The 20972-nt window shown below is 42.9% G+C and overlaps 3 protein-coding genes across 3 annotated transcripts; 2 read left to right on the forward strand and 1 right to left on the reverse strand.

Moving 5' to 3' along the window:
* The first annotated feature begins 486 nt into the window (after positions 1-486).
* LOC105044966 (WAT1-related protein At1g09380) lies at positions 487-4190 on the forward strand. The gene is given in 8 exon segments (XM_010923087.3): positions 487-786; positions 1359-1421; positions 1639-1755; positions 2702-2954; positions 3081-3102; positions 3105-3238; positions 3329-3480; positions 3659-4190. Coding segments are annotated over 8 exon segments (1191 nt in total). The 5' UTR covers positions 487-610; the 3' UTR covers positions 3933-4190.
* Positions 4191-4672: 482 nt separating this feature from the next.
* LOC105044967 (ABC transporter I family member 20) lies at positions 4673-7985 on the reverse strand. Its single transcript, XM_073257601.1, is given in 7 exon segments — positions 4673-5101; positions 6041-6118; positions 6197-6349; positions 6448-6565; positions 6752-6870; positions 7432-7565; positions 7690-7985. Coding segments are annotated over 7 exon segments (1029 nt in total). The 5' UTR covers positions 7877-7985; the 3' UTR covers positions 4673-4861.
* A 282-nt stretch (positions 7986-8267) lies between these two features.
* LOC105044968 (uncharacterized) lies at positions 8268-12199 on the forward strand. The gene is made up of 3 exons (XM_010923090.4): positions 8268-8473; positions 8610-8778; positions 11704-12199. The coding sequence occupies exons 1-3, from the start codon at positions 8414-8416 to the stop codon at positions 11898-11900; spliced, it is 426 nt and encodes a 141-aa protein (XP_010921392.1). The 5' UTR covers positions 8268-8413; the 3' UTR covers positions 11901-12199.
* The last annotated feature ends 8773 nt before the right edge of the window (positions 12200-20972 follow it).

The raw sequence follows: 20972 nt of genomic DNA on the forward strand, positions 1-20972 counted from the left end.
CAACGCTGGGCGAGCGGTTTCGCTGTCTTTCCCCGCGTGACATGGTTTTAGTCGTATCCTTCGCGCGATAGAAGGATTTACCTGAATTCCCCGTTGGATCATCCACGACTCGCTTTGAGAGCTGTGCGGTAGTAATCTAACGGTGGATTCGTGTGAAGGAAGTTGAATTCTTCTTTTGCGCGAAGGATACGACGGCGATCCGGACCCCGAATGTGAATCGAAGAAATCCAAACAAAGAACCTTTGAGTAACGCCACCCTAAGATGAGGGACTCAAAAGGAAGGAAAGAAAGCAAAGTCTTTCTAATTATTAATACGTAGGGTGGGGAAGTGGACTGTCTTCTACGCTTTCTGTTATTACTAGCAGAAATCGTTGCAGAATGCCAGGCCTGCTTTCTTCTACCTCCCTCTCTCTCTCTCTATCTCTACTCTCCCACCCCCACCCCCCTTCCTTATATCTCTCTATATAAACCTCTCCTTTCTTATGGGGTTCTATTCTTCTTGGGTTAATTCTTCTTCTTCTTCTTCTTCTTCTTCTTCTTCTCTCTGTCTCTCTCCATCCTTCCAACAACAACATAAGTGATAGAGTGAGAACATAAAGAGGAGGGAGAGATGGGTGGTGATTGCACCCCTACCTTGGCCATGGTGTTGGTTCAAGTGGGCTTTGCCGGCTTGAACGTGGTGTCGAAGCTGGCCCTCGACGACGGCATGAGCCCTTACGTGATGATCGCCTACCGTCAGATCGTCGCCACCCTCTTCATCTCCCCTATCGCCTTCTTCCTTGAGAGGTTGGCTTATCCTTCCTCTGTCATTACCAACTTTTCCTCTTGATTTTTCTTCTTGGGTTCCTCTCCTCATTGTTTCCTTCTTGATCTTTTTAGTGGGGTTTGCGTACGCTGGGATGGGGCAGTGGTGACCATAACCATACTCATTAATTTGGGTTCTAGCAGCCAGTTAGGTGTCTTTGTAATAACGAGCTAAAAATAATCCTAGTAGTGCAATTACTGAGAAATTAATAAATAACTAAACCCCTCGCCATAACCATGCTCTAAAGAGCTTATAATTCTAATCTCAGAAATTAATGCAAGTAAACTCATCTCCCAAAAGGAAAAAAAAAGTAACTTACTCCAAGTTCATCTTCTTCCCCTTCCTCGAGTTCCCAATGGGCTATACCAAGCGATCTGGACTCATTTGTGGATCTGCCACCTGTAGTTCTGAGCTAATAGTAGCACATACCCATCAAATTAATACCTGTGTTTGAAGTGCTAATTTGTTATTAAATTTACTATGTGATTATTCTTATCATTCTTGGTTCTTAATATTTGTTAATGGATATGCATAAATTTTTTCATTAATGCAGAAAAACTCGCATGGCGATTTCGGGCAAAATTATTTTCCAGATTTTCCTGTGCTCGTTATTCGGGTAAGTGTCCTATAAATCACATTGGAAACGATTGAAATGGGAGACAAATGGTTCAGTCTTCCAAGCACCCAATGGCGCACCCTCTCTGACAGATGGGGCCCAAGAGAGTGGAGACCAGTGGGGTCACATATAAGAACAACTTTTATTATTTTTTTTGTTCATAATTTATTTATTTTTATTTTAAATGATGCTTGGTTTGGTATATTGGTGGATACAGTGCTACAATGAATCAGCTATTATACTTCATTGGGCTCAAATATTCGACGCCTACGATTGCATCTGCCCTCAACAACATGCTGCCGGCCATCACGTTCATCATGGCCGTTCCTTTCAGGTATCTCTATCATACCCTTTTTGTTTCAAAATAAAATAAAAAACCCGTGAGGACGCACGACTCAGAAAGGGACCCAAGGACGCACTTCGCCGCGTCCAATTCAGAATTAGACGGAACAACAGCACGTTTTACCACAAAACAAAAAAAAAAAAAAGAAAAAAAAAGACGTAACATCAGCACGACACGTGGACGCTCGGTGCTCCAAATGGTGGACCGGCTCACGTAGTTTGGATGGTTTTATTTGGGCGGTTACGTGGGCCAATACTTGATTATGTAACATGACCAAAGGATAATAACTGCGGATCATACAATTATTTCAGTATAATTATCTTTTTAGTTACATAAAGTGGCAACCATGGATTCTATTCAGCCAAACCATCAATTTGTAGTTTATAGAACTATGGGTGTCCATTTATGATCCAATGCATAATTGACCTGATTAAACAAATTCAGATTTGGTATAAATAGATTCAGATCGTAAATGCTCCGGCTTGTCTTGAACTGTTTATGAACTGAATTAGATTGTAGTTTAGAGTCATCGCCTTTTTAATAATTGGATTGAATCAAATGATTACAACTTGACATGTTTAACTTGTCTAAACTGTTTAAAATTTATTTAACCCATCCAATCTAATCTGACTTATTTATTAGATGCTTTATGCAGATCGAGTCAGATTACTTATCAATAAAATGTTCGGGCTTGATTTGATTTTTTTACCCATTTAATAAGATTAGGTTAGGGTCAATAGATCTTCAAGCTAACATGTATCCGGCATGATGCAATCTATTTGCTAGAAACCTACAACTTGTACCATACCGGCATGACCTTAGGAAGCAACAAACCAGTAGGGTGTATTATCTTTAGCTAGCATGGTGATATACTGTTTTAAGAAGATAAGTTTACCTGATTTTTTTTGTTAACTAGATGTTTTTGACTTGACTTCAGGATTGAGACAATAGGGATTCGAACGTTAGCAGGGCAAGCGAAGGTGATTGGGACAATGCTATGCGTAGGTGGCTCCATGGAGATGACCCTTTACAAAGGAAGTCTTGTGAAGATTTGGTCGTCCCACGTCCACTGGAGGTATGCCGAGAACATGACATCTAGCAGTGGCTCCGATGGTGGACACAACATGGCCCTTGGGGCCGCTTTGGTTATCGCTAGCTGCACAACTTGGGCTATCTGGTTCATTATTCAGGTACGTAATGCATGATGACGTAATGCCAATGATGATCATCATCCAGTGGATGGACCAAATTACATTACTGAAATGGCCAAATGATTGATTGCCAAGTATCTAGCGTTGCTGTTTCCATAATGACAGGCTAAGATGAGTGAAAGCTTCTCTTCCCTTATACAAGCTCAGCTTTATTGTGCTTCATGGCGGCCATTCAGTGCTTGGTTATTGGAGCTGGGGTGGAGAGGAAGCTCTCAGCATGGAGCCTTGGTTGGGACATCAGACTGGCAGCTTCACTTTACATTGTAAGCATCTAACGTTGCATCAGTGTTCAATCAGCGGTGTTTGTTTTGGTAACAAGTGTCATTGCCTTGTGGTTGATCAAAACATACCAGGGCATAGCTGGCTCAGGGTTAGCAGTTTCACTGATGTCCTGGTGCATAGAGAAGAAAGGACCCCTGTATGTATCAATGTTCAGCCCACTGCAGCTCGTTGTCGTCGCAGTCCTTGGATGGGCAATCCTTGATGAGAAGCTCTACGTTGGAAGGTATATGGTATAGCTGAGGCCAATTCCTGTCTGAATTTATATTGTTTCTAGATGGGTCATAAGGTTGGATGTTGAAAATTTTGGATACATTCAACCCGGACTTGGCCTTCATTCAAAACTTGTGTTACATATAATGCCTGCTGAATTTTAATAGTCCCTATCCTTCTTGGTTTTTCAGTGTTGCAGGCTCAATCCTAATAGTGGCAGGACTCTACTTTGTTCTTTGGGGGAAGAGAAGAGAACTGAAGAAGCTGAGCAACATAGGTGGGAAGAACATGGAAGAGGAGCTTGAGGAAGGAGGAGGCAGTACTCTAGCCATTGGCATGCCCATGTGTTGCAGTCCTGGTCTTGAGGCCCGAGATGGCCAACCTCAAGAAATTGGAGTAAAAGTATCAGAAGTCGCAGTAGAATTTGAGGTTTCTCATGGGTCAACGAATGAGAAGAATGCATAGTAGAGTTTTAGGTTTTTGATGGCTCACCGAGTTAAGAGAACCCACACAACAATTAGAACGCATGCTCATTGAGGAACTCAGGTGAAATGGTGGTTCAGAAAACAAAGGATGTCTTTATCTGTGTTGTTGTGTGCGGGTGAGACACAATGCGAGGAGTAACATATTCAGTGGATGTAATACCATGACAAATTACGGTGAACAAGAAAGCAAAACATGATTACGTAAACTCTTATTTATGTAGGATTTCAAATATTATTGCTAGATTCACATGCATGTCTTTGAAACTAATTTCTAGATCGTGTGAATCATACTGATGCCTCTTCTTGTATGGAGGGTGCCATCAATTACCAACAAAGACGTTTTTGTTCCTCTTTAACAGTCCTAAAAATTCACTTTTGCCACTGAAACCAAACAATTGAATGTTATCACCAGGCAGTTCTAGGTTGCAGTGCCACTTCCATGGCCTTGTGCGAGATTGGCCCAGCTCTCACAGAGCTATGCAAGGAAGTTTCTGTTTAACTCCAAAGAATCAACTCCAACTCAATTTCCCTTTTGAATCATCATCAAGGAACTTATAATGCAGAAGCACATATGCCATTTCCCAATAATTTCAAAAATCCCAGGTACATGCCCTATTTCACAGTAATAGGAGCATGAAACTACTAATGTAGAAGCAACCAGAAGCCCTAGAAAATGGCATGTCTGGTGCTGCAAGCATCTTCAAGCATGCATTAAGCAAATTGTGCCAAATTTGCATCTCAAATACTTTAATATTGGATTACTTATTTCTTGAATATAAAGAGGCCATCTTTCTGATTTATGAAGGGCTAAAATTTTGGGACCTAGACTTGGTATAACATTGTTTGTCAAATGAATAATAGATAAATAAATTTTCACATAAAAAGAGAATAAAAGTAGCATGCCTATCATCATTGCCTGAGAACACGATTTGAACTGAAGAAGAAATTTTCCTCGCCTGCTATGGTGGAATGCAGTCTCCCAGCAGCCCAACCATTGTTCATAACTCGAACTGCACTTCGAGCAGGGTCTCCTACAACCCTGCTGCCTTCAACTGACTTATCATGTTCTGGAAGACCTTTCTCCTTCCTTTCCCTTCTTCTCTTCCTATCCTCATCCCTCTCTTTCCTAAGCCAACTTTCCACTGTTCTCTACAATCCAACAAATCATTCAGGAAAAAAATGAGCATAAATAACCCATATGCCATTACTGAGGGATAAAAACTAAAACAAAGATCTAAGTTGAATCGCAGAGTTAAAACTTAAGCAATTTGATATAAGTAAAATATCTCTAAGACAGGGTTCATTATGCATAAGTTTGAAAATGAATATTGTTAGGATCAAGGACTAGCTTATATTATGTAGAACAATTAATCTAATTTAGACTAGCATTGCATTGTTCCATCATTTCATTTAGTATCCATGAGATATCAAAACATTCTTGCATTTCTTATGCCATCATCTCAGAGTTGTTCTAATCCAGGTGGTGATATTGCTTGCTTGTGCATCTGTGTGCTTGTGTCTGTTCTTCTAATGTAGTTATTTCAGTTATGATATCACTGCAGAGTTGCTGAAAAAGCAACATTTGATGGTAGGATGACCGCAGACATTACTCCATATTTTTCACCTTTCAGTCCATGCAATAATCTGAGACATCTGTGCTTGAACAGATGTCCAGCATAATTTAGTTTCTTCCGATAAATACATCCACAAATTATTGTACAGGATATGATGACAAGCCCACTAAAATTTAAAGATTTATTGTATAATGTTTTGACATTGACACAACACCAGTAGAAGAAATTAGCAAACAAGGATGGCAATTTTTTTTGCTTTTCCTAATATCTCTGGCTATAATTCTTTTGAGATATGAGGTCCTTTTCATCAAGATCTTCACAATCTCTAGTCCTGAATTATGGCTAACAGGAAAAGAACTCCAACATAATAGGAACAAACAATGATAAAATATGAATTATCATGTTTTATTGCAGGAAATTTGCAAGATTTACTATAAAATAGTAGAAAGTGTAACGAGTTTATCTGGTTTAAGATATGACTCATGTGAATCACTTTGTCAATACAACTACTTACCATTAGAGATAAATTACTCATTGCTTTCACTTTTTCCCAAGGCAATGCCAACTGCAATTTTCCATGTGCAACATATACCTGGCATTTGGTGCTAATTTGGTAAAAGAAAGTTCTTATGAAAGTTCATGATTGGACAATGATAAGCACAAAACTTACAATATGTGATGGCCAATCTTCAAGACCATCAAAAATATGCGTTGCATAAATAATTGTTGCTCCTCGTTCTGCACATTCCTTCTTAAGATATCTCAAAAGATTGGCCCTTGCCAGAACATCTAGGTCAACAGTAATCTCATCCAGAAGAAGGACCTGGTAAAAGAAAAATGTGCATAAATTTGATCTGCTTACTGCAAAGTAGTAATATCACAGGTGATTTACTATAAAGATTAAGAAGTTAACAAACAAACCTTAAATGGTCTAAGAAGGCCCATGCAAATTTGAACTCGTCTTCTTTGACCATCTGATGCTTTATGCATTCTCCATGAAGATCAATATCTAAAACCTAAAGTAACAATGACCAATAATCTTTAACTGGGTTATGGATACCAAGTCAACCGCCAATAGATTGTTGTTAAAAGAACATTTCTTTTCAGTCAACTTACTTAGCAGTAGTAACAGCAAAAGAGGTTATTGAGAAGCGAAATTGAATACAAAAGTAAACCAAGCTAGCTGTTTGTGCAATAACTTTGATTGACAAAGGAAAAGATATACCTTAATCATTCCTCTCTCCTTTGAGGATCAATGCCAGAAACTCCATATATCATCTTCTGAGCCGAAACATCCATCTGTATCGTGACCTCAAAACCAGCAAAAGCAACATCTCGCCTCCACTGAATGAACAACATTCTTATCAGATATGATTTTTCACTGTAAATTTGTTTTTCAATTTATAGACACTCAACAATTTACAATTCGAATAACTAATTGTTCAACCCATGCTTTAGTTGCACAATTGGCCATGAAAAGCTCTAAACATTTATTTTATTTCAGCAAACCGTAGACAACATACTGCCCTTTTTTGGAAGCTCAATTCTAGTTGCTCAAAAGAAGAAGAAGAAGAAGAAAAAGCTCGTTTCTCAATTTCAACTTTCAAGAGCATACGTAGGTTTGAAAATCCTCATAGTTTTACACCAGTATGAGGATTTGGAGAACATAAACAAAATTTTCCTACTCAAGTAAGCTCCTTAACTAAAAATAATTTATTTTTCCTCACACCACAGGATCTATTTTGGCATTGTACGAAAAAAAAGGTCCTTTTTTTGCAAAATATGAATAAATATCTGAATTATGTTGGGTTTCTCTTTCAATTCACGTGGCACATCAAGTAGCAAGCAAATTTAGTCAAATAATTGCAATCTGAGAAGACAAAGTTCAGAAAATCATAATTCTACCTCTCCACCCAGGTAGGAAAGATCGCCAGACGAGGTGAGAGCGGTGTCGTGGAAGGCCGACCGCCCCAACACCCGAACCATCTCCGGCTCCACCATGTGCTTCCCCCCTAATATCTTCAGTATCGTCGTCTTCCCTAAAATCCAAAACAAAACAAAGATCAGATCCAATACCACAACACAGAAGAAATCTCTCAAAGTTCTCAATCGAAATCAAAACAAATCGATCAATCATTCGATCAGGGAAGGGTCACTACCGACCTGCTCCATTGGATCCGACAAGGAGGCAGCGGTCTCCAGCGCGAAGGGAGAGGGAGAAGTCATCGATGATGGGCTTTGAACCCGGCGGCGGATGCCCGTCGATCCCGGGGTAGGTGAACCGTAGGTTATTGACCTCCACCACCACGGCCGCACCGCCGGTGGCAGCCTTTCCGTTCTGCTCCGCCATCTCTCTCGCTCTCTCTATCTCTTTTCCCGCTTCTCTTTCTTCCGAGAGAAGCTGGTTTGAGAGGAGCTCTAATGGCGGCCGCAAAGCAGTGGTCTGGTGGTCCTTAGGCTTAATATAATTAGCGAGGACGCCAAGCTTTAGCTACTTCATCTACCACTACAGGCGGCAGTTGGGGCTTACAATGGACACGTCAGCGGTTGCTCTCTAACTAAACTGTGACTCATTTGCCGCCCCGTGGACCGACGCTACCCGCTCAAAGTTCAGATGCTACGCATGGGAATAAAATGCGGTACACATTCGATCCGGCCGTTTGTGGATCCACGGTCCAAAACCACGGACGGCAGATCTTGCGTCCTCGTGGAGTTTCTATGCAGTGCTATATTTGGTGAGGTCGGATCTCGGGTGAATATGGGGACGACCAAACGGCTGGAGACTTTCCTCTCTGTCTCTCAATATTTTCGGATCAAGAAAAAATATATATATATACCATCAAAATTCTCTTGAAAAAGAGGACGAAATTTCGATCTCGTCTTCGCAATGGCGGCAATCTACAGCCTCTTTATCATAAACAAATCCGGCGGGCTCATATTCTACAAGGTAAATCAAAACCCTAATCCCACCAGATTTTCGTTTTCTTTTTTTTTGGGGGGTCATAATTCTTATATTTTTTCTTTTCTTTTTTTTTTTATTGGATAAATTTTGAGCAAAAATTGGGGATGTTATTGATTTGAAGGATTATGGATCGGCGGGGCGGATGGACACGAATGATAGCTTGAGGTTGGCGAGTTTGTGGCACTCGATGCATGCGATCTCGCAGCAGCTGTCGCCCACCGTGGGATGCAACGGGATCGAGCTTCTCCAGGCTGACACCTTCGACCTCCACTGCTTCCAATCTCTCACTGGTATCAACTTGACGCATCTCTATGATTTGCTTCATCTAAAGATGATTTGCTTCATAGATGTAGATGAACATTTAACTTGGTTTTAGTTTTAGTCACAATATTCTTAGGCTTGACGTTTGAGAAGAAAACTTGGAAACTATTGATTTGAATCGCCAATACAGTTTGCCGTGCAATTTGACATGATTTGTAAGCTGAATGCTTGAGAGAGGGGCTTGGAATTCATGAAATTTAATTTACCTGTTTGGCTTGGCTTTCATTTTGATACGTTTTCTAGGAATGAATACCCATGTAGGTCCAAAAGCAGGGTTGGTAGGTTATGATGGGGGAAGACTTTGGTCACTTACCATTGAAGTATGGGTACCGATGAGGTTGGCCTTGATTTCCAGATGAATCCGGGTACCAGCTTGGGAGACATACATGTCTCTAATACAACAAATTGCATATTACTTTTCAGTTGAAACATTGGTTGGCCATCTCACCAGACCTCATAAATTCAAGACCTATGACCCTATCTTTTCTATTACAACCAACAATGGGAAGACTGGCTACTGTTCCTCAGTATTCACATGGGCAGTATCCTTTAGGAGCATCCGGTCTCTAAGGATCTTAACTAGGGAATGTTTTGGTTCCATGTGCAGGTAATTGATGCAACTACTAGGTGACCTCTAAGTATCCTTCACAAGTGTGCACTCCTATATAGATCCCTAATCATGGATGGCTCTTTAGACAAATTTCTACCTCTTCTATGAGCAAGATAGAGGTACACATACACACAAATGAGAATGATATGTAGTCTTCGACAGATGGCGGGATCCATCTACAAGCATGCATTTTCACAAGCCCATAAAAAATATCAAATCTCAAAAGTAATCAGCATCTACTAGTCATATAGAATAATAGCATCTAGTAGACCAACTAAGAATTTGAGCAAAGATCAACTAAGGAAATATTAGATCAACTCACAATAAAATACCAAGATTGAGAAAATCCTTGACAAATCTGTCATAGTTAGGGTTGCAAAGCTCTGGTTTAAAACAAATTTAACCACCAGTTCTTCAAATCAGGCACTAGGGAACCAAACCTTTTCTCCAGCAAGGTAGAGAGTGCAACTTAAGCATTGGAAACAGATCATGAATAGTTATAGCATGCAATTGATGCAAATATAACCATATGGATATACAGGTACAAATTAATTCACTATAATCATTACACAATATAATGATGCAAATTACCATTCCTTATAGTGATCAATAGCAACTAAAAGATCAAGTCAAAAACTTGGGCAAGGAACTTTACAATCCATATAGAACCATTAGAATGTAAAATTACAAAGGTTCACCATAGCCACTTAGCATTTATTATTGGAAATCAATAGCAACTAAAATATTATAAGTCCGCATGAATTCAGTCATAGTCAGCCAAAGTAACAGTGAATTATACAAAACCCCTTGCAAAAGTCCAACACAGGCTGAACCCTAGCATGGATTCTGGGGGCAAACTGTAGATTCAAGATATGTGGGCCCAAGAAGGACAATAACAAAACAAACTCTCATAATGTTCAGCCAAGTTGAACCCTCCCCTTGCAAAAGTCCAACACAGGCTGAACCCTAGCATGGATTCTGGGGGCAAACTGTAGATTCAAGATATGTGGGCCCAAGAAGGACAATAACAAAAAACTCTCATAATGTTCAGCCAAGTTGAACCCTAGCATGGATTCTAGGTGGAAACCCTGGATTCAATGATATCTGGCCAAAATCCAACACCGGACCATAGCATGCTTCTATATCCAAACCCTAGATTCAGCGAGTACAAACCATAAACAAGATATTATGACAAAGAAAATCATAAAAATCCACACCATAGCATGGATTCTAGCAGCAAACTATAGATTCATCAAGTAGATGCATAATAAAAAAAAGATTATGAATAGAAAACCCACAAAAATCCAACACTGGTTTGAATCATAGCATGGATTCTTGGGGCAATCCGGGATTTGGGTATTCTATGGCATAATAAGCAGATAGAATCCAGGGTTCAAGGGTGAAACCCTAGCAGGGATTGTAAGGAAAAACCTTCCTGAATGTGGTGAATCAACCCTAAAACCCATAGGTCCTTCACCAATCATCAATCCTGATCATTGGAGCTCTCACCTTGAGTGTATACAAGGGGAAAGGCTCGTCAGGGCTCATTGTTGCTATCAACTCTTGGAAGGAAAAGGGGGAGGGGGGGAAGAGGGGGGGGGGGGTGTTGGTGGGGGGGATAGGGGGTTTCGGTGGTTGTGTATGTAAAAGTCAATTGTCAGAATAAACATATCATTTACCCATTTAGCAATATGCTGTGCTTGTTTGTGTGAAAGTCAATTGTTGGCTTTACCTGCCAATTGTGGCATCTGCACATCTCTAATCTCCTGTCCATATGTCAGGTTCTTTGAGGTTTATTTAGAGTAAATTCTCCAAAGCTATTAGGCATCCCATTTCTGATACCACAGCTATGATCCTGGAGAATGTTTGATACCTGAACTTTTTCCTTTAATTTTTCAAGTATCTTGATTGGAGATTAGATATAATCTGTTTGCCACCACAGCTATCTGTATGTTAGTCATGGTTATGGAGCTCAAAGGAACTTTACCTTTCTACCTTAATTGTAGTTCTTCGATACAGCTTCTGAATTTCCTTTATTGATTTTTAAGCTTTTAAATTGCCTTTAACTGTCCCTTATCGGTAATGTGCCTTTATTTCAGCCTAGATAGTCTGTTTTTATGCCACTGGAATGCTTCCACGCATAACATGCTCCTTAATGAAGTATGATTGTCTTCAAAATTCTATTATATTCATTATTTTCTGGGTCTTATATTTCTTTTCATGGGCAATACAAATTTTAAGTCATATTCATATGTTGAATTTTTCTCCAATCCATGTATGACAGGTACAAAATTTTTTGTTGTTTGTGAGCCTGGCATACAACACATGGAAGGTTTGCTGAAAGTCATCTACGAATTATACACGGATTATGTTTTGAAGAACCCTTTCTATGAAATGGAGATGCCAATCCGCTGCGAACTTTTTGATCTGAACCTTTCTCAAGCAATCCAGAAAGACCGTGTTTCACTGTTCGGGCGATGAAAAAAGAATTTCTGACTATATCATTTAGATATTAGTTTCCCCCACTTTTTTCAATTGAATTTGTGAATGTGGACAGTTGTATTGTCAGTCCATCTTGAATGAATCTAAGCATTTCTTGTTTGGCAAGAAAGGTGCATTCAAATTTTTGAAATGTTCAAGGTCTGGATTGAGATATTTTTATTCCCATTATATCCAGCTTATACTTTTGAACTGGGGCATATGTCCCTTCATATGCTTCTTTCCGCATAAAATATGTACACATGTGCCTGAGCAAATCTACAAGAGCACTTGGACCTTTATGATTTTGTTTCCACCTTGTCATTCAAAAAGGAAGCTTCAACAGTGTAATCACAAAAGTTCCAACAATAAGTTTACCATTTATGATATAATACAACATAAGTAGAGCTTTACTTATAATATAAGTAACCACTTGAAAGCTCATTTGGCCTGAGTATCACCCATTGAGTTGTTTTCCAAGGTCTTTCAGCAAAAATTGCAGAGTAGAACCTATATTTGTTGTCATGCAGGTGTACGGGCATGCCTTGAGCAAGTTTGATAAATCATTGTGTGAGGTTAGATAAAGTTGGTCCCATCAAGGATTTAACCCTTCTGCCATCAGGCTGTGCCACAAATTTTACGATTTGTGAAGAAGCAAAACATGATGATCCATCACACAGAGTAGCATTCTCTATCTTAGACAAGCTAATATTGAGCATCAAAGATGTTATTTGGCCTTACATTTTATGATGGGTTATAAGAGCTTTTGAAGAAAAGAGGAGGGGGCCAGTGACATGGTCTCTCCCTGCAATGGAACCCCCTCAGTCATTTTGTGCTTTTAGCTTCGACAAGTTGTTTGTATGAAATGATATGATACACTGAAGCATTCAGTGGAAAAGTTGGAGGTGGCCCAGCTATTTCCTTTAAAAGGCACAAATTTACACCTTCATAAGCTCATTCATCAAACTCCATTAACAGGTACTTAGGAACTTCAAAGCAATGCAGGTGTGCAGGTGATCAGAATCTTTTTAATAACTTGCAGACACCGATTTGCAGCCAATCAGGCATGAGAAGCGGTGAGAGACCTGCTGTCAGACAGGTTCAAGGACAATGTGCCACGCAGAGGATACCGTCAAAACGCATGCTAACCTCATCAACCCCATCCCTCTCGTGAAGTCCTTCCACTGGTATACTTCTCCCTTTCTAAATATGCAAATTTCTAGTTATTCCATTTTACTCTCTGCTGATAGCCTTTGCTTTTGGTTCTAACTGATGCTCTTGGTATAGCTCAGATTAAGAGTTAGATGATAAACTAATCCCTTGTCTGAGAGAAGCATTTCACTTTTCTCTTAATTCTATTCTATATCCATCTTCTTTTGTACCAAAAATTCTTTAAGTAGCCATTGTAGATCAAATGGTCTCTGTATATTGCTCACCTATGTACACAAAATAGCCATAGCATTATGTTAACTCTGTCTTTAGTTATCTAACTCTTCTTCACTGCCCACTCCAAAACCGCTTCCCAGAAGATCTGTATTTGTCTAATTAATCTTCTCCTAGCTAAATACAGAATAGCTAAGGGTCTGTCAGGTAATGCTTTTGTTTTCTGTTTTTGTTTTCAAAATTCCAAGGAAAAGAATGAAGAACACATGTGATGAAATAAGACCCTTTTTCTTTTCCAAATCATTTATAAAATCTTTAGCAGTTCTTGGAAGCAAAGATCTATTGCTTTGACAACAGAGTGCAAACAAAAGCAGGTAATGGGACAAGTGTTGTACAAATTCTATCTTCACCATCAATCTCTGTGTGATAATTTCACTAATTTCTATAGCACAAAAAAAAAAAAAAAAAAAAAAAAACAGTGATGCTAAAGAGGCCCTAAGCTTTTATGAATCAACAGATTCCAACCGAATGCACAGGACAAATGCTCCTTCTCCGTGCACACTTCTGCTACAAGTGTACGAAATCCATTTCTCAGAGGAAGGAGACTAGGCCGTGATATTTAGTTGATCTGAAAAATAACATGATGTTCAGATTTCATCTTCTTTCATTCATGAAGATATTAATCAATTATGGCCTCATCTTAGCTTGTGTAGGGGGCCCATGTGAAGTGGACAAACATCAACAATGCCTGTATAACTTGTTTCTATTCTTTGATGATCTATATATCAGGCACATTGTTGGTTGCAATCTACCCCTTCAACATCCATCCTTCATAAGAACTTCCCTCAGTATCTTTTAATGTTGTAATTTGGGTGACCGATATTGTTTGAACGAACATACAGATGGTACTTTGCTTTTAAGAGATAATTGCAATAACAGATATCTAAAGTCGAAATTAAGCTTTACATCAGAGAGTATAGGCATTTTCTGCTCTGGTTGTGATAAGTGATGCTGCCTTAGTGATTTGGTAGCTGCTAAAGATAAGATTGAATCTTCTTTTCTAGTTGAGTGGATAGCTGTCTTAAGAATAATACTGGACGAGATGCATGTGGATCTGAGAAGTGCAATGTCTGAAGTGCTATACTTGAGGGGTTTTATACTTGTCAGATTTTATGCTTAAAAATGTCTACTGTTCTTATTATCTACAATGGCTGGCCTAATTCTGTTCCACAAGTATGTGCTTTCTATTGGTGCTCTTTCTTTTCTCCATCGTTTTCAGTTGGAAGTGAACATGTTAATGCAGCCAAATATTACCTCTTGTATTATCACAGTTTTGTTTCTTTAAGACTTGTGCTCATTAATTTAAAATGTAAAAACTGTTGCTTACCGTACCTTTCAATTTGCATTGATAAATAATAACTTCAAAATGTGGTGTTAGGCTCGCCTGCACCCCATGATCACCTAAGTTCATGCTTCTGGAGTCTGTCTCTTTTAGTTATGCAAATTGTTATATATTGCACTCTTGTACATAACATGCATGTGGCTGTCGTAGTTGGTTGCTTCTAAACAAAGGTCTATGAATTGAGATATGGAGTTTGTTTGGATAGCTCAGAATCTGAAATGATTCAGCTGAAACTGGCTTGAACCTGATCCCAATCAGGCTACCAGCTCAGTTAGTTTTAGCCTATATTGTTTTTTGCCCTCTCTGGCTAGTTGCAGTTTGGAATAAACTGGTTTACTCCGAAGTCCAAAACCCACTCACTTGGGCAAATATTGACCTGTTTAATACAAATTAAGCCAAGAAAGAGTAATATATCTTTCAAAACCCAAGTTGATACGGCTAATTGAGGGACCAGAATATCTCATCAAAAACATTTGGTCTAAACACAAATTTAATTATGTAAACCATGTTGATGAGCATGGGGCTATGCACTTTTATGGTGCTTACCTCCTAAAATAGATAATTAGTCATATGGACCTCCTATGCATTTCAGAGGCTGGATATTATTTTTAGTAAGTCTGCATTTTTACTTTGGTAACTTAATAGTTTAAAATACATTTGGTGGCATTCCATTTGAAGCTAATGAAAACATGGCAAATTAAGTGCAGTACTGTGATCCTAGGGCAAATTCACTCGAAGTTTGGGAAGAGCTGCAAGCTGCAATCCATTTCATGGTGAAATGAGATTGTAAAAAGAGTTTACCAATAGCAAATTTATGGTATCAAGTTTGCTGGCTTCTCTACCTGTGCCTTTTGTAATGTAGCATGACACGATAGGTAAGAAGTCATTCTCTTTTGGTTGGCAAAAGGTGAGACATGGAGATTTATCTCCTATCTGGCTTTTCAATATAAGGGAAAGTAGGCATTATATAGCACATAAGATGAAAAGTAACATGTTGTTGTGTCACCCAGACACCATAAGGTCAACATTTTGCTACTCCTGTATGCACACCCATGTTTTGTAGTTGATCCATATTTTTGTTTTTGGCATCTTCCAGTTGTGTAGAAGCACAAAATTTAAAAATAAAAAAATAAAAAAAATAAAGTTCCCCCATGTCATCGTGCTGTATTCAGATACCTTCTTATATTTATACCATCACAAATTGAATATCATGCTGTATATATACTTTGTTGCTCTGATATAATAGGATTATTTTTAGGAGGAGTTTGGTTTGCAACCAAAATCAGAATGAAAATGAGAATTGGAATGATTTGGAATCGGAATCGAAATGGTCAAATTCTCCGAAATGTTTGGTTCGGAATCGGAATTGAAATCGAAATTGGAATGAAAATTTGAATTCAAAGAGGAGAGTAGGGATTGAGCTCTATATAGATTGAGCCATTCCCATTCCACCTTGAAATCGGAATAGAATTTCTCTCAACCAAATGGTTGGAATGAAAATCATCCATTCCGATTTCGATTCCAGATCTCCACTCTCCCCAACCAAACACTTCTTTAGTTGTAATATCACTGTCATCAAGATCAAGCTGACTATTTATAACGTCATAATCTACTTTAGCAAGTCTGAGGAGCACACTTTAAAAAGAAAGGTGGTGTAATGTTAATCTATATACTTCAAATTTCTTAGAAATAACAATTATTGTCGGCAAGCAAAGTTTTGTTCAACCAAGATAGGTAGTTATCTTGTAACGTTCTCAACTGGGACTCAATTTTGCTATATGAATGCATTGAAGATGGTTAACAGATCTCAAAGCTGGACAATGGGATGCACAAACTTCTGAAGGTAAATGAAATTTCCTGCGCCTAAATGCAGTGGAAAGGATATAAGTAGGAAGAACAAGCATCAAGGGTTCGCCCATGTATTTGAGTCTGTTGGAAAATACCGACCGACCCCGCTCGGGCCAACTTATGACCGACCGACCGACCGACTGACGGAGGGGCCGACCGACCGACTAACGGACCGTCCGACCGACCGACTAACGGAGGGATCGACCGACCGACTGGTGGAGGGACCGTCCGACCGACCGACTGGCGGAGGGACCGGTCGACCGACTGACTGCCGAAGGGACCGACCGGTCGATTAACAGCCTTCTTCCGTCCGTGGATATGTCGGTCGGGTTTCCACTCTCCGGGTCGACTGAACCAGGGAGTCTGATGGCCGACTCTCGCAACATGCCCGGCTGACCGTCAAAGGGGCCCGAATCTCCACCCGACGCCACACAGATGGCCACCGACCTAGGGTCGGTCGACTCCTCCGATCGCCGTACAGCCGTCGGAGCCTGTCAGTCCTGACAGCAATATGCGGCACTGCCACCCAAGGGCATTATCCCGCCTAGGGCATTGTCAACCCTAGTGATTTGACAGCCCCGCGGCGATATGACGCTTTCACGGCGACTCTGACAGTCTACAGTGAGTTGACAATTCCTCAATTATCCGCGCCATTAATGACGGCGCCATGCCGCGCCTCACTATAAATATCGAGGAAGGCAACAGTGCAGAGGGACTTCGAAACCACAGGCTTGCTCCCCCTCTCTCTTTCTTTCTCTCTCGTTTGAGCTCTCTGTCTTCATTTCACTGTTGCCCAGTCACCTCTCTGACTTGACCGTCGGAGGGTCCCCGCCGGAGCCGCCTCCGGTCAGTGTCGACTTCCTTTTTTGCAGGTACTCGTTCCCGACGATCAGGCGACGAGGGGATTGGCCGCAACAGATTGGCGCGCCAGGAAGGGGTACAGTGTTTACAGCAGTTCCAATGACAAAGACAAGGGCTCAGCGCTCGAGGATCACTGGGTCGGCGAGGCGCTCTTCCCGCCGGGAAGAGACCTCTCCGCCACCTTCCACGGCGGAACCCAGTTCCCCACAACCCGCGGTCACCACGGAGGCGCAGATCGCGGCGATCGTACGGCAGATGACCATGCTGACGGATGCAGTTAAAAGCCTTCAGCAACAGCCGGTCCGACTGCCACCGTCACCGGCCGAACAGCCCGCGGCACGTCCGATGCCCTCCAAGAGCAGCCGCCGACGCCCGTCGACCTCCATCGCCCTCGCAGGAGCACCTACCATGGCACTCCTACCGGGAGGAGGGGAACGGCCGCGGCGCGACACCCACCGATCCCGGTGAGACTCTCCATCTCGGCTGGAACGGGCAAGGAAGGAGAAGCGCCCGCGGACGCCGTCCGCCTCTCTCTCGGATTCTTCTGGAGACTCCACCCCTGGGGTCTCTCAGCACCGACGGACGGACGACTACGAACGCAGGTTCGAGGAAATCGATCGTCGGCTTGCGCAGTTGCAGGTGGACGGGCAGAAGTCTTCGAACGACGTCGACTTTCAGACCGCCCAGCCTTTCTCCCGACTCATCCTTGATGAACCGATCCCCAACTGGTTCAAGATGCCGCACGTGGAGCCCTACGACGGCTCCACCGACCCAATCGACCACCTGGAGAGCTATAAAGCTCTCATGACGATTCAGGGGCAATCCGACGCTCTCTTTTGCATCGGCTTCCCGCCACACTCCGCAAGGCTGCCAGGGCCTGGTACTCCGATCTTCAATCGGGGAGTATTCACTCCTTCGGGCAGCTCGAGCACTCTTTCGTGGCTCACTTCAGCACCAGCAGGAAGCCGCCGCAAACGTCGGACAGTCCTTTTCTCCTCAAACAGGGAGAAAACGAGACGCTCCGACCTTCGTGGCCGATTCAATACGGCCACGCTTGAGGTCCGGGACCTCAACGAAGACATGGCTATCTCAGCCATGAAACGGGGGCTGAGGGCATCCCGATTCACCTACTCCCTGGACAAGACCCTCCCCCGGACGTACGTCGAGCTGCTGGAGCGCGCATACAAGTACATGCGCAGGATGAAGGAGCTTCCGATCGATGCTTGGCCGAACCTAGAGGCCCGAAGGAGAAACGGAGGAAGGGTCGGGAACTCGCTGCGCCCAGCAGGCCCCTACCGATGGTCGGGTCTCGACACCACGACAGAACTAAAAGTCGCCCCAGCGCAGACTCCAAGGCCGACACGCCCCAGGTATGATTCCTACACTCCTCTCTCTGCCCCCCGTGCGCAAATTTTGATGGAGATCGAGGAGAAAGAATACCTGCGACGGCCTCCGCCTCTGAAGGCAAAAAGTCTCGACCAACGGAAGTACTGCGATTCCATCGGGGCCACGGCCATAATACCGAACAATGCATCCAGCTTAAGGACGAGATCGAAGCCCTCATCCGTCGAGGGTATCTCGGAAATTTCGGAGGAACCCGCCAACCCAACCTGTGGCCGACCGATGACCCCAGCCGACTGAGGAAGCAACCACCAATCAGCCGACGGTCGGGGTCATCAATATGATTTCCAAACGACTCGGCCCGGGGACGTCTGCTGAGAGAGAGCCCTGAAGAAGCCGCGCCCGAACGACGTGATTACTTTTACAGAAGAAGACGTTCGAGGCATCCAAACTCCCCACGACGACGCTGTTGTTGTCTCGGCCACAATAGCAAACTAGATGTAAAAAGAATTTTTGTAGAAATGGAAGTTTCGCGAACGTTTTGTTTTACTCGACTTTCTCCCGGATGCGATTATCAAACGATCGACTCAAGAGGGTCCCTACACCCTTGGTAGGCTTTGCCGGGGACGTTGTCACAACAGAAGGGGAGGTCACCCTGTCCGTAACGGTTGGCACCGACCGCGGCAAAGCACGGTCCATTTGATTTCACGGTCGTCCAGGTGCCTCGGCCTACAAGCCATACTTGGAAGACCCGGACTTAACGCCCTCAAGGCAATCGTCTCGACGTACCATCTCCTCGTTCGGTTCCCGACCAAAAATGGGGTCGGAGAGATGCGCGGGATCAACAGCTCGCCGACGATGCTTCCAGATCTCCGCCAAAGTGACGAGTTGAAGGGCTCCCTGGCGATCGACAAGCTGGACCCACGGGAGGAGGAGAACGGGGCGAACGGCTGAGCAGCTCGTCCCCATCCCGATGGCCGGGGATCCCGACCGAAAGGTATGGGTCGGTTCTCAACTACCCGACCCAGACCGACGACGGCTGGTGGAGCTGCTGAGAACCAATGCCGACGTATTCGCTTGGTCGGCAGTGGATATGTCGGGCATCCCCCCAGAGACAATGATGCACCGACTCAACATCGATCTGACTATGAGGCCGGTGCGACAAAAGAAAAGGTCTTTTGCCTCGGAAAGACAGAAGGCCATCGACGAAGAAGTAGATAAGCTACTCGAGGCGGCTTTATCAGAGAAACCACCTATCCCGACTGGCTCGCGAACGTTGTCATGGTCAAGAAGGCCAACGAAAATGGAGATTTGTATCGACTACACCGACTTAAATCGGGCCTGCCCAAGGACAGCTTTCCACTTTCGAAATCGACCAGCTGGTAGACGCGACGTCCGGATTTCGACTACTCACTTCATGGATGCCTTCGTCGGGTACAATCAGATCCGGATGGTGCCTGAAGACGAGGAGCACACTGCCTTCGTGACTCCCAAGGGTCTCTACTGCTACCGAGTAATGCCCTTCGGGCTGAAAAATGCTGGCGCCACCTACCAACGACTCGTCAACAAGGTCTTCAAAGATCAGATCGGACGCAACATGGAAGTGTACGTCGACGATATGCTGGTGAAGAGTGCGCAGATTCAGGATCATGTCCGGGCTCTTGAAGAGGCTTTCCGCACTCTACGACGACACCGGATGAAGCTGAACCCGATCAAGTGCGCCTTCGGAGTAACTTTGGGGAAGTTCCTCGGATTCCTCATCTGCAACGAGGAATCGAGGCCAATCCGGAGAAAATCAAGGCCATCATCGACATGCGGCACCCGGACACCAAAAAGGAAGTCCAGCAGTGAATGGGAAGATCGTCGCCCTCAGTCGATTTATCTCTCGTCGGCTGAAAGATGCCTCCCGTTCTTCAAAACCTTGCGACAGGCCAAGCAGTTCTCTTGGCCGGACGAGTGCCGGCAGGCCTTCGAGGAACTAAAGAAGTACCTCGCCTCCCGCCACTCCTTGTGAGGCCGGAGGTCGGGGAGGTCCTGTACTCTACTTGGCCACTTCCCCAGAGGCGGTTAGCTCTGTGCTCGTCCGGGAGAATGAGAACCGGGTTCATCAACCAGTATATTATGTCAGCAAGGTGCTCCACGAAGCTGAGACCCGTACTCAAAGGCAGAAAAGATGATTTTTGCCCTAGTCATTTTGGCACAGCGACTCCGTCCATACTTCAAGCACATGCCATTGTGGT

Source organism: Elaeis guineensis, chromosome 5 (genome assembly GCF_000442705.2).
Source record: "Elaeis guineensis isolate ETL-2024a chromosome 5, EG11, whole genome shotgun sequence".
In the NCBI taxonomy this organism is placed as follows: domain Eukaryota; kingdom Viridiplantae; phylum Streptophyta; class Magnoliopsida; order Arecales; family Arecaceae; genus Elaeis; species Elaeis guineensis.